General features: G+C 45.1%; 1 protein-coding gene across 3 annotated transcripts in view; it reads left to right on the forward strand.

Annotated features, from left to right (window-relative positions):
- The window catches only part of ahctf1 (AT hook containing transcription factor 1), a 148,499-nt gene that overhangs the window by 87,915 nt on the left and 47,045 nt on the right, over nucleotides 1-13,539 (forward strand). For all 3 annotated transcript variants that reach the window (XM_072512848.1, XM_072512856.1, XM_072512853.1), the window contains exons 22-26: nucleotides 4,367-4,511; nucleotides 4,727-4,855; nucleotides 6,564-6,708; nucleotides 11,097-11,247; nucleotides 12,506-12,613. In XM_072512848.1, the coding sequence (XP_072368949.1) occupies nucleotides 4,367-4,511; nucleotides 4,727-4,855; nucleotides 6,564-6,708; nucleotides 11,097-11,247; nucleotides 12,506-12,613 (678 nt within the window). The remainder of the gene's footprint in view (nucleotides 1-4,366; nucleotides 4,512-4,726; nucleotides 4,856-6,563; nucleotides 6,709-11,096; nucleotides 11,248-12,505; nucleotides 12,614-13,539) is intronic.

Below are 13,539 nucleotides of genomic sequence, written 5' to 3' on the forward strand. Positions count from 1 at the left end.
CTTGGGGGGGGTCCCCGATAAGAAACAATCATAGGTTTGCCCCGGGGGGAATGGATGGGGGATATGGAATGTGGCAAAGAGCAGGAATAACGCAACTGAAAGATCTGTTTGTGGATGGGAAGTTCGCGAGTCTGGGAGCGCTGACCGAGAAATATGGGTTGCCCCAAGGGAATGCATTCAGGTATATGCAACTGAGGGCTTTTGCGAGGCAACAGGTGAGGGAATTCCTGCAGCTCCCGACACAAGAGGTGCAGGACAGAGTGATCTCAAAGACATGGGTGGGAGATGGTAAGGTGTCAGATATATATAGGGAAATGAGGGACAAAGGGGAGACTATGGTAGATGAACTAAAAGGGAAATGGGAAGAAGAGCTGGGGGAGGAGATCGAGGAGGGGCTGTGGGCAGATGCCCTAAGCAGGGTAAACTCGTCGTCCTCGTGTGCCAGGCTAAGCCTGATTCAGTTTAAGGTATTACACAGGGCACATATGACTGGAGCACGGCTCAGTAAATTTTTTGGGGTGGAGGATAGGTGTGCGAGGTGCTCAAGAAGCCCAGCGAATCATACCCATATGTTTTGGTCATGCCCGGCACTACAGGGGTTTTGGATGGGGGTGACAAAGGTGCTTTCAAAGGTAGTAGGAGTCCGGGTCGAACCAAGCTGGGGGTTGGCTATATTTGGGGTTGCACAAGAGCCGGGAGTGCAGGAGGTGAGAGAGGCCGATGTTTTGGCCTTTGCGTCCCTAGTAGCCCGGCGCAGGATATTGCTAATGTGGAAAGAAGCCAAGCCCCCGGGGGTGGAGACCTGGATAAATGACATGGCGGGGTTTATAAAGCTAGAGCGGATTAAGTTCGTCCTGAGGGGGTCGGCTCAAGGGTTCACCAGGCGGTGGCAACCGTTCGTCGAATACCTCGCAGAAAGATAGACGGAATGGGAAAAAGAAGGCAGCAGCAGCAGCCCAGGATCCGGGGCGGGGGGGGGGGGGGGGGGGGGGGTGGGGAGGAACCAGAAGGACTCTCAGGGTTGTTAATATATACTGTCTAGTATGTATAGGTCGTTGCTACAGATAATTATATATTGGACTGTTAAATTATATTTTTGGAGAGTGTTACTTGTGACAAAGCAGTTGCCAATTAGGGCTAGTTTTCATTTTTGTTATTTATTATTTATTCATTTTTTGTTTATAAAATAGGTCATTGTTATTTGTGTTGTTATAATATTGTGTAAAGGATGCACAATGTACTGTGTTGGTTGACCAAAAATTTTCAATAAAATATTTAATTAAAAAAAAGAAGGAAAATTGAGTTTTGTACCTTCATTGCTAGAGGGATGGAGTTTAAGACTGGGGAGCGTATGCTGCAATTGTATATGGTGTTAGTGAGGCCACACCTGGAGTATTGTGTTCAGTTTTGGTCTCCTTGCCTGAGAAAGGGCGTACTGGCACTGGAGGGTGTGCAGAGGAGATTCACTAAATTAATCCCAGAGCTGAAAGGGTTGGATTACGAGGAGAGGTTGAGTAGACTGGGACTGTACTCGTTGGAATTTAGAAGGATGAGGGGGGGATCTTATAGAAACATATAAAATTATGAAGGGAATAGATAGGATTGATGCGGGCAGGTTGTTTCCACTGGCGGATGAAAGCAGAACTAGGGGGCATAGCCTCAAAATAAGGGGTAGATTTAGGACTGAGTTTAGGAGGAACTTCTTCACCCAAAGGGTTGTGAATCTATGGAATTCCTTGCCCAGTGAAGCAGTAGAGGCTCCTTCATTAAATGTTTTTAAGATAAAGATAGATAGTTTTTTGAAGAATAAAGGGATTAAGGGTTATGGTGTTCGGGCCGGAAAGTGGAGCTGAGTCCACAAAAGATCAGCCATGATCTCATTCAATGGTAGAGCAGGCTCGAGGGGCCAGATGGCCTACGCCTGCTCCTAGTTCTTGTGTACGTTACAAGAGCTTCTCCAACCTAAGAAACCCCGCCATGTCATTGACCCAAGCCTCTACGCTTGGGGGCTTTGCGTCCCTCCACATTAACACGAGCTTTTTCCGGGCTACCAAGGAGACAAAGGCCAGAACTCAAGCCTCTTTCGGCTCCTGCACTCCTGGACCATCCGACAACCCAAATATCGCTATCCCCCAACTCGGTTTTACCCGACTATCTAAGACCTTGGACATAGCCTTTACAAAGCCCTTCCAAAACTCCGCCAGTGCCGGGCACGCCCAGAACATATGGGCGTGGTTTGCTGGGCTCCCCGAACACCTCACACACCTGTCCTCTACCCCGTAAAACTTAAACATCCTCGCCCCTGTCATATGCGCCCTGTGCACCACTTTAAACTGGATCAGGCTGAGCCTGGAGCAAGATGAGGAGGAATTGACCCTGCCCAGGGTGTCAGCCCACAGGCCCTCATCCAGCTCCTCCTCCCACTTTCCCTTCAGCTCCTCCACAGAGGCTTCCTCCACCTCTTGCAGCTCCTGGCATATCGCCAAAACCTTACCCTCTCCAACCCACATGCCCAAGGTCACCCTGTCCTGTATCCTCCGGCAGGCAGCAGCGAGAATTCCCGAACCTGCCTCCTCACAAACGCCCGAACCTGCATATACCTGAAAGCATTTCCCGGGGGCAACCCAAATTTCTCCTCCAGCGCTCTCAGACTGGCAAAAGCCCCGTCGATGAATAAATCCCCCATCCTTCTAATTCCTGCCCGGTGCCAACTTAGGAATCCGCCATCTAACCTGCCCGGAGCAAACCTATGGTTCCGTATCGGGGACCAGATTGAGGCCCCCACCTCCCCCCTGTGCCGTCTCCACTGCCCCAAATCTTCAATGTCACCGCCACCACCGGGCCCGTGGAGTACCGCGTCTGCGGGAGCGGCAACAGTGCCGTCACCAGTGCCCCCAGACTAGTACGTACACAGGACGCCACCTCTAGTCTTTTCCACGCCGCCCCCTCTCTCCATTACCCATTGCATTTTGAGCTTTTAAAGACAATGGTTGAAAGCTTATCTGTAGGTACTAAAGCAATCAAGGCAGAAAAGTCGAGAACGAGAGGGTTATAACCTTAAAATAGAGCTAAGCAATCCAAGAAGAAATTATCAGAAAAGGCAGTAAAATTCTGGCATGTTCTCGCGCCCCCCCCCCCCCCCCCCCAAAAAAAACTGTTGAAAGGTAAGTCAATAAAAAATTTCCAAACCAGAATTAACGCATTTTTATTACACAACAAAGTTAAAGATTATGGAGCCACGTTGGGTGGATGGAGATTCAGCTCGGCCATGATCCGATTGAACAGGCTCGAGGCGATGAATGGTCTAATGTGGCACTGATGTTGCAAAAGGGAGGCCTTGTTGGTTAGCTCTTTTCCATCAGCAACTTCTTATTTTTGCGCACTAGTCTATCGAAGGTTCCTATGTGTCACTTTGTTGTATAACCTCCCAATGGTAGGTTGTGCATGTTAAGTTTAAGTTTAATGATTGTGAAAACTGGCATTGAAACTAATGACTCATAGGATGCGATCGTCCGGCCATGCTGCATCTCGTCATGGCGCAGCATGGCCGGTGAAAGCTGGGAGACCCTGCTCCGAGGTTCTACCCAGCTCGCAACACCTCGTGAGAGTCAATACAATCTCGTGAGACATTGCAAGGGGAATCCTGTCCACAATGGACTGGATCAGTTTCTGGCAAATCTGCATGTTGAGGCAGTAAGCCTTACTCTAATGTTCAGATTCCCAATGTACCTGAGGCTTTGGGATTCGATTCCTTCACCTCGGGGACCTCCGTGAACGCAGTTTGGTACTGGTCCTCACAAACGGGAACCAGGCGGAATGGCACTCGTGGGGGTCTCCAAGGGGATCGAAGGCCCCCAGCTGCATGCGCTTTGGGCACGGTAGTGCCCTGGCACTGCTGGTGCCACCTGGGTACCCTGACAGTGCCAGCCTGGAACGGCCAAGGTGCCAGGTTGGTGCTGGCAAGCTGGCTTTTATTTGCACACGTGTGATCGGGCCAGGGTTGCCTGGCAATGGTGTTGGGGGGGGTGACCCTCCCATGATGCGTTCGGGGTGGGAGGAAGGTTGGGGTTTTTTGGGGGGGGGGCCTCTGAGATCAGGGCACCATTTAAAAATGCCATCCCGATCTCGCTGTGACGGGGAGTTCTGGCGAGCAGAGCTCTCCATTGTAAAACTGGGGCTATGTGCGGTCTCGGCTGCGTGTTCTCCGTTTAGGCCCCTAATTCAAAGGGAGTCGCTTTGAATAGTCATGTGTTTCTCAGCACTGCGAGTGCCAACTAACACACGGCTAAATGCGCTCGCTAGAGGACTTTGTTCCCTTTTGGGAAGATCGCAGCCATAATGTTTATTTTGTAACTTAAACTTTCAGGTGCATGGTGGAGGCTTGGCATCTACTTCGGCTAAATGCAAACAGAATAAATGTAGAGGACCTGCTAAAGCACATGTATGAGCTTTGTCAGGAGAATGGGTTGATGGAAGAACTACTTAAACTCCCTTTCACTGCTACTGAACAGGTATGGTACCCGCAAATCTCTAATTCCTAAAGACACCTGTAGTTGGGAAAGAAGACTTAACTTTTAGGTGTAATTTGAAACCAGAAATATTTTCCCAATGTACCAGATGTCTTTTTAGTAGACATGCGTTTACTGTTATATGGGTTTTGTATAAACACATCATGATCACTGTATCCTGCAATATTTATATTGTGTTATATATCATCGATTTGCAGGAATGTTTGGAGAAGTTCTTGAAGAAGAGTGGCAGTCTTCAAAACCAAGAATATCTTCTAGTTCACCATCTTCAACGTGCCAACTATGTCCCAGCCTTGCAGCTTAATCAGTCACTGAAAATGAATTTGGTAAACAAGAAAAACATCCTTTTTGAATTGTTTTTAATCTTTGTTGACTGAATTTATTAACTCTGCCTCTAATCTACAGAAATGTTTGCCTGAGATAGTGGGGAAAGAAACCTGCCTATTAGGTCTTAGCTCTGTCAGCTTTGACCCCATTTTGTATCACTGAGTGTAGGATAACACTGAGCTGTAATATACCATTATAAAAATATTAATGTTAAAACATTTATTATAGTTACAAATATTGCAGCTCCCTTTATTAAAAATACTTTATTCACTTAAGCCCATCTGAAATTGTTCAAACCTTCTGTTTGCAACTAGGGAGCAATGTTAGTTACCCATCATAAACTCATGTATGTCATCTAACTGTGGTTTTCTGTGACAGTGATTGGGTCCCTCCCTGACGCTTCCCCCTCCTCGATCCATTGTTCAGTTCACAAGTTTTTGAGTCCCAAGGTTATGCTCTAGGGCAGTGAGTCAACTCCCAAAATTGGTCATGGCAAATGTTGCTAAACCTGAGACTGTATCCATGGAGTACATGGAATTTGTAACATTTAGTAAGAAAATGATGTAATCTCTCCCAATCACCGTCACCCCATTCACTAAATCAAGTTTCACTCTCTCCTGTCACCGAACTGGAACAAGAAGTTGGCACCCCCCTCCATCTAATGGTGCATGTGTGGTTCCTCTGACCGCTGGCATCATTGTGCAGCTATTGAACATTTGCCATCCATTCCCTGCCTCCTGCTTGCCATACTGATTCCAACCCTTCACCACACCGCTTGAAGCCCTGCTCTGAACCCATGGCCACTTTGCTCACCAGTGCTTGCCTGAGCCCTTACTGCTTCACTAGCACCGGACAATGGACAGTGAGCGAGCAGGAGGGAGGCAGTGAGATGGTGTGCGAGGCAGACAAAGAGTTAGGAGCAGGGTGGCAAGCGAGGCCAAATCACAATCGCGATCCTAGGTTTGTTTAACTAGTACGAAGTCTTACAACACCAGGTTAAAGTCCAACAGGTTTGTTTTGATGTCACTAGCTTTCGGAGCGCTGCTCCTTCCTCACCTGAGGAAGAAGCAGCGCTCCGAAAGCTAGTGACATCGAAACAAACCTGTTGGACTTTAACCTGGTGTTGTAAGACTTCGTACTGTGCTCACCCCAGTCCAACGCCGGCATCTCCACATCATGTTTAACTAGTGTTTTGGGGATCACTGTTTTGTGAGAGTTGCAACCATGGTATTTAGACTCTCAGCAGGAGCTCACACGTCAATTAAGACTCTGCACATCAGAGAAATTTGAGGGGGGAAAAAACACTTTATTGATTATTCACTTTTTAAAATACTTTTTATGCTCCTCAATATTACTCACCGTACTATTCTTTGATGCTGACAGCTACCTGCAGTGTTGCTGGCAGTGATATCTCGGACAATGACTGCATGGACGGCGAGTGTTAGCAAATGCAGCCGTTAAGCATTGCTGTTCAGCTACTCTTTGTTTTAGACCATGTCTGCAATTGACCATGGTCATTATGTCTACCAGACTTGATACGTTCAAAGTAGCCTTTAGACAGTGTGCCAACAGCTTATAGTTGATTCCCTCTGTCAGAGATATAGGAAGGAACATACTGCTGTAGGAAGAAAAATAGAAAGTTAAAGATGTGGATGTAAAACAGGAAAACAACAGGAATAAAGTATTTTTAAAACATTTTTTTGTCAGAATGACCGTGATCCTCAAATTCGCGAAAGAACAGCTGCTCGGAATTCCATTCTGGAGCAGTATGGAAAAGTTCTTCCAAGGGTTCAAAGAAGACTCGCAACTGAACGCGCAAAACCGTATCATCATTTAGCAATTTTACGTGAAGGTGAGATTGTACTTTGATATATTTTGAAATCTGCAATGTTTAAAGCTACCTGAAGTCATTGTTTTGACAAGACACATACAGCTGAAGAAAGCTATTTAAGTGCATTTTGGCTCATCTATCCAAAAAGACCCTTGAATCAACAGATATTGGAATATGTTATGAAGGAGGTGTTAAGAAAGTACTTAGAAAATCATATATTTAGGTAGGGTGGATGGTTTTATGAAAGGGAAATCGTGCCTGACAAAGTTTTGTTTTTGTAGAATATAATGGGCTAGATAAAGGGGGAACCAGTTGATCTAATATTGTGAACATAATGTTCTGAGATCCTAGAATTCCAATTATACGGTGCTACATAACGGTTATTACACAACAATGAATCATGGGGTTGGGATAATGTAGTAGCATAGGTAGAGGCTTGGTTAATGGACAGAAAGCAAAAGTTCATTCAAGCTGGCAGGCGGTAACATGTGGCTGCCGTACGGATCAGTGCTGTGACCTCAGCTATTTGCAATCCATTTTAATGAAGGTAATGAGTAATGTAAAGTTTTCTGACTGCACAAAGCTAGATTGAACAGTAAGCTATAAGAAGGACAGAAAGGGGCAGTGGAGAGATATGGGCAGTAAAGCGGCAGTTGGAGTGTATTGTGGGGAAATGGGAGGTTATTCACTTTGATAAGAATAGATATCAGAATTGTTTTAAATGAAGAGTAGTTTATAGATGGAATACAATGTTGACACATGTGAGGTTATCCATTTTGGTAGGAATAACAGCAAAAGGGATTATTATTTAAATGATAAAATATTAAAACATGCTGCTGTGTAGAGAGACCTGGGTGTGCTAGTGCATGAGTCGCAAAAAGTTGGTTTACAGGGGCAACATGTGATTAAAAAGGCAAATGGAATTTTGTCCTTCATTGCTAGAGGGATGGAGTTTAAGACTAGGGAGGTTATGCTGCAATTGTATAAGGTGTTAGTGAGGTGTTCAGTTTTGGTCTCCTTACTTGAGAAAGGACGTACTGGCACTGGAGGGTGTGCAGAGAAGATTCACTAGGTTAATCCCAGAGGTGAAGGGGTTGGATTACGAGGAGAGGTTGAGTAGACTGGGACTGTACTTGTTGGAATTTAGAAGGATGAGGGGGGATCTTATAGAAACATATAAAATTATGAAGGGAATAGATAGGATAGATGCGGGCAGGTTGTTTCCACTGGCGGGTGAAAGCAGAACTAGAGGGCATAGCCTCAAAATAAGGGGAAGTAGATTTAGGACTGAGTTTAGGAGGAACTTCTTCACCCAAAGGGTTGTGAATCTATGGAATTTCTTGCCCAGGGAAGCAGTAGAGGCTCCTTCATTAAATAATTTTAAGATAAAGATAGATAGTTTTTTGAAGAATAAAGGGATTAAGGGTTATGGTGTTCTGGCCGGAAAGTGGAGCTGAGTCCACAAAAGATCAGCCATGATCTCATTGAATGGTGGAGCAGGCTCGAGGGGCCAGATGGCCTACTCCTGCTTCTAGTTCTTATGTTCTCATAAGGGTGGTTTGGGGGTCCTCCTAAAAGAACCGTAAAGTTAGCATGAAGGTACAGCAAGCAGTTCAGAAGGGAAATTATTTCAAGGGGTTTAAATGAAATGAAAATGAAAATCGCTTATTGACACAAGTAGGCTTCAAATGAAGTTACTGTGCAACGCCCCTAGTCACCACATTCCGGCGCCTGTTCGGGGAGGCTGGTACGGGAATTGAACCCGCGCTGCTGGCTTGCCTCGGTCTGCTTTAAAAGCCAGCTATTTAGTCATGTGCTAAACCAGCCCCTCTTGAGTACAAGTCTCGAGTACAAGGGTCTAGAGTCTTGCTACAGCTGTGTACAGGGCTTTAGTGAGACCACACCTGGAGTACTTTGCACAGTTTTGGTCTCATTATCTAAGGATAGATGTACATGAGTAGGAGGCAATGCAGTGTAAGTTTACCGGGATTCATTTCTGGAATGAGAGGTTTGTCTTACAGTGAGAGTTTGAGCAGATTGGCCCCATACAGTCTGGATTTTAGACAAATTAAGGATCATCTAAGTGGAATGAAGGATGATCTAATTTGAACATCAGGTTTTGAGAGGGCTTGGTATGCTCCCCCAGGCAACTAGTCTCAGGATAAGAGGCAAAATTCTCCGTAATCGACGTGATGTCCGCCGACCGGTGCCAAAAATGGCGCAAATCAGTCCGGCATCGCACCGCCCCAAAGGTGCGGAATCCTCCGCATCTTGAGCGGCCGAGCCCTAACCTTGAGGGGCTAGGCCCGCGACGGACTGATTTCCGCCCCGCCAGCTGGCGGGAGAGGCCTTTGGTGCCCCGCCAGCTGGCGCGGAAATGACATTGCCGGGCGGCGCATGCGCGGGAGCGTTAGCGGCCGCTCACGGCATCGCCGCGCATGCGCAGTGGAGGGGGTCTCTTCTGCCTCCGCCATGGTGGAGACCATGGCGAAGGCGGAAGGAAAAGAGTGCCCCCACGGCACAGGTCCGCCCACGGATCGGTGGGCCCCGATCGCGGGCCAGGCCACCGCGGGGGCACCCCCCGGGGCCAGATCGCCCCGCGTGCCCCGCCCCCAGGACCCCGGAGCCCGCCCGCGCCGCCTTGTCCCGCCAGTAAGAGAGGTGGTTTAATCCACGCCGGCGGGACAGGCATTCTAGCAGTGGGACTTCGGGCCGGAGAATCGCCAGGGGGGGGGCCGCCAACCGGCGCGCCACGATTCCCGACCCCGCCGAATCTCCGGTGCCGGAGAATTCGGCAACCGGCGGGGGCGGGATTCACGCCCGCCCCCGGCGATTCTCCGACCCGGCGGGGGGGTCGGAGAATCCCGCCCATGAGGTCAGTCATTGAAGACCTGAGATGAGAAGGAATTTCTTCAGAGGGTTGCGAATCATTGGAACTCTACCCCCGAGGATTCTGGATGCTCCATCATTGAGTATATTCAATACTGAGATTGGTTTTTGGACACTAGGAAAAAGGGATATGAGGATTTTGTGAAAAAGTAAAGTTGAGAATCAGCCATGATCTTATGAAATGGCGGATGGAACAGGCTCAAGGGGGCTTACGGCCTACTTGTGCTGTTATTTCTTATGCTTTTAATTTCCTGCTGTTACAAAATTGATCTGTTTCTTAAACAATGCATCTATTCCTTGTTTCTTCCTAGGCTTCAAATCCATATTTCCATGTAGAGAACTGTTTCTTGCCATGAAACCAGAGTTTGGCTTTTTATTAAATTGAGTCAGCATTCCTTTATACTGGCGTAGCTTAATTTTAAATATTCTGGTCTTTTTTTACTATACTGTTTACTATCTTGTATATCTGTTTGAAGTTAATACTTAGTTGCCTTTTTTCAAGACTGAAAAGCTCAAATATTTCTAATCTTTCCTGTAACTCAAGTACTCTTATATTCGGGATTGGCTTTAAGGTTTTTCTGAGGTACATTACAATTTCCATGGAGTTAAGAACTGAAAGGTGAAGCATGAATTCATGCTTTAAAACGTTTACTGCAACAAAATACTGAAAAGCGCTGTTGACTAAACACTATCTTTGTAGGCAACTTGTACTTTAAACCACAGAACAGAATACCCACCACCTTCTTTTCAGCACAGCCAAAGAAACAAACTTCAGAGCTGTATGTTACAATGCCTTTCAGTAAATATTCAATTCTCCCACAATCAATTCAAAATAATTTTTGGCTTCCAAGGCATTTTTTTTACTCTCTCAGCCTGGTAACTTTTAATCCTTCAAGACGAGAGTAATAGTGGAGATCCTCCCTCTAGTGCAAGCTGGGCCCATCTTTCAGCTTTGTTTTAAGTCCTCATAAATTTGGTCCTTCAATCCAAGCCGGGCTTCCACCCATGTTCCAGCATGGAGAACCAGAGAGACTTTTGGCCTCTCGCTGCTCTCTCATGGACCCAGGCAGACTAACCCATCTGAGATATTCAGTGATGTTTTAGGAAAGCCTGGAACCTGATTTCACTGGCTTCCTCTCTACCCTTCCCATCTCCAAAACCCATCACCAAGAGAGTCACATTGACTGACTTTGTATCCAGTTAGAGGTGCTGATTAACTATTCTTACGAGCTTGATTTTTTTCACCTTGAAGTAAGTGGGAAACTGTTTACAAATCAACATCCTCAACATTTTTCTCCCACAAGTCCCCAAAGACGTGCTGCTAGGTGAATTGGACACTATGAATTCTCCCTCTGTGTACCCGAACAGGTGCCAGACTGTGGCGACTAGGGGCTTTTCACAGTAACTTCTTTGCAATGTTAATATAAGCCTACTTGTGACACTAATAAAGATTGTATTATATAGTGGTTTGATACATTGAATGTTGAATCTGCTTAAGCTTGGGGATCTTTTGCAAACAGTTACGCGGCCCAAACCATTATCTACTGTGGCAAGGCAGGCAACTTCGGGAAGTGTGATTACTCGTGCAACATTCATCAACTCGGTGCTTTCAAAGGTTAATGAGGTGTGGCAAAAAAATGAACAAGAATCCACTCCATCTCCTCACAACAGGTTAGTAATTCTAGTACTGCCGTAGTGATTTTGCTTATTCCACTGTGTCCAGAAAATGGTTGAGGATAGGTTCCTATCGTATGTCTGCTGTGCAGAATCAAAACTAGATGAGTTGAATAAAAAGTAGTATTTGAAATTAAATGAATGCAAATCGCTTATTGTCCCAAGGATCTTAAAGACTGGAAGGTAAAGGTGAGACTGAGTGATTTTAAGATGCCTGTAATTTTTGAGATGGCAAAAAATTAGCTCAAGCAGCTAATAATAGTGCAATGAGTCTTGATTTTGGCAGGGAAGCGGGATTGTTTGTGGGATGGCTAATTTGTAATTTCACAGGGATGATTAACTAGCTTCAGTATAGAAAGGGATAATAGAGCTTTTTAACTAACTTTAGCAATGGAAGGGATTTGGGAGTTTCATTTAATATTAGGTGAAACAGCCATAATGGCGAAGGACCAATGGTGAAGCCATTAAAGACAGTAAATAGGGATGTTGATGTTGAATTTATGCTGCAATAGAATACATGCTTTAAGTTAGTCATGAAGCACGGTGGTCCCAATCTGGGAATGATTAGAGAATCATGCAGGAGTATATAAACCAGTTCACACTGGGAGAGTCTGTGACTACTTTGCTGTCTTGAAATACAGGCTAGCTTCAGACTCATTCTTCCCCAACATACAATTGTTGGAATTAATACAGTGATAGCTGTGATAGGGTTTGCAAGAAACACGAAGCAACTGTCTTCAAAGAATTGTCAAAATTCAAACATCCATTGCCACAGGGAAGGGTCTGAATCACTCTAATGCATGAGAAGTGGATGGAAAGAAAGTGAGCCCCCCTTAGATTGCTGTGGGTGATTTTCATTCTTTGGAAGCTGCCAGTGAAATGGATGGAGGTAAAACTCCACATTGCTGTTTAATCAGTCTTTCGATGCAGTGTTATTTTCTGAAAGGTGCACTTTGCTCTTATAAGGCAAAGGGCTTGGATTCTACCAGATAAGCTTCAGGTGGAGATTTTATTTGTTTAATAAGCAGAATTTTAAATCACTCTTTGTAGAATGATAAACATGGACGTTGAAAATGGTATAGTAAATTATTTTACGGTCTTATCTTCACCCTGGCTACTTGGTAACTTTTACAGCAGTAAAGTCTTTCTGACATAACCTGCACATGCACATTTTGTAAAATTTAAATATTAGAAAAACATGTTGATCTTGATCTTTGTACTAAAACATATTTTTCTTTATAAAAATAAACTTCAGTCCTAGGAATAGTGAACCACCTTCAGTTAATCCAGCTGTCAAAACTACTGAAGTATCTAATGCTTTTGTTGGGACACCCATCAACAGGCAATCTAAGAGACTTTCCAGGTAGACATTGCTTTATTTAATAAATTTGTTTGCACTCTGTCTCCCATGCGATCTTTATTACTCTTGTGCATTCTTTCCCTGTATTTGGAATGTTACTCCTTATGAGGATTCATTTTAGAAATGAGTTTTTAAAAGTTGTGTACAGACATCTGTTATCAACCTGGATCTTCCAGTAAATGCACAGCAGGCCACTGACTTCCAGCAAGGCTGTCCGCAAAGATCTAGCCAGCTGTGTGGTGCAGATTTCTCGTATCTCAAAGTTAATTTCATTCGGACACCATCTATAGGAGATCTCCGGCATTCAACAACTGTGATATCATCAAGCATGCTAAGTATCCAATCACATTGCAGAATTTTTACAGACACAAACCAGGAATTAACAAGCAGACTTTATCATTCACTTGTGTTACAGATAGTGAAATAAAGTTTGGGACATACAAATGGAATTAAAGTGCAAACCAAAATATCATAAACTTTAAAAATAAGTGAGGGCTTAAGTGGGTCGGTGCTGACTTGATGGGCCGAATGGCCTCCTTCTGCACTGTATGTTCTATGTTCATGAGAGAGAAATAAAAATTGTCACAGTGAAATGTTAAAGCAGAAGGATAAGTTGGAGCGTGAGACCCAAGTAAGTATGCGCTAAGTATAGGGAACAAATTCACTGAATTGAAGGCTCAAGTTCATCTTGGAGGGTTAGGCTTGGTAATCATTACTGTGCATAAGCAGCTGTGATGTGATAAATAGTATAAATGCAGAGATTAGACAAACGTGTAACAAAGTCAGAGCAGTCTCAATGGGGGATTTTAACTTTCATTTAGGGGACGAGCAGACTAGCACATGTAAGAATAGTAATGAGCTTCTTGAATGTGACTGGGAAAGTTTTCTGCAGAATTCTGCGCACAGGTATGCCATATTAGATCTGGTAA

The sequence above is a fragment of the Scyliorhinus torazame genome, chromosome 1, assembly GCF_047496885.1.
Source record: "Scyliorhinus torazame isolate Kashiwa2021f chromosome 1, sScyTor2.1, whole genome shotgun sequence".
Classification (NCBI taxonomy): Eukaryota; Metazoa; Chordata; class Chondrichthyes; order Carcharhiniformes; family Scyliorhinidae; genus Scyliorhinus; species Scyliorhinus torazame.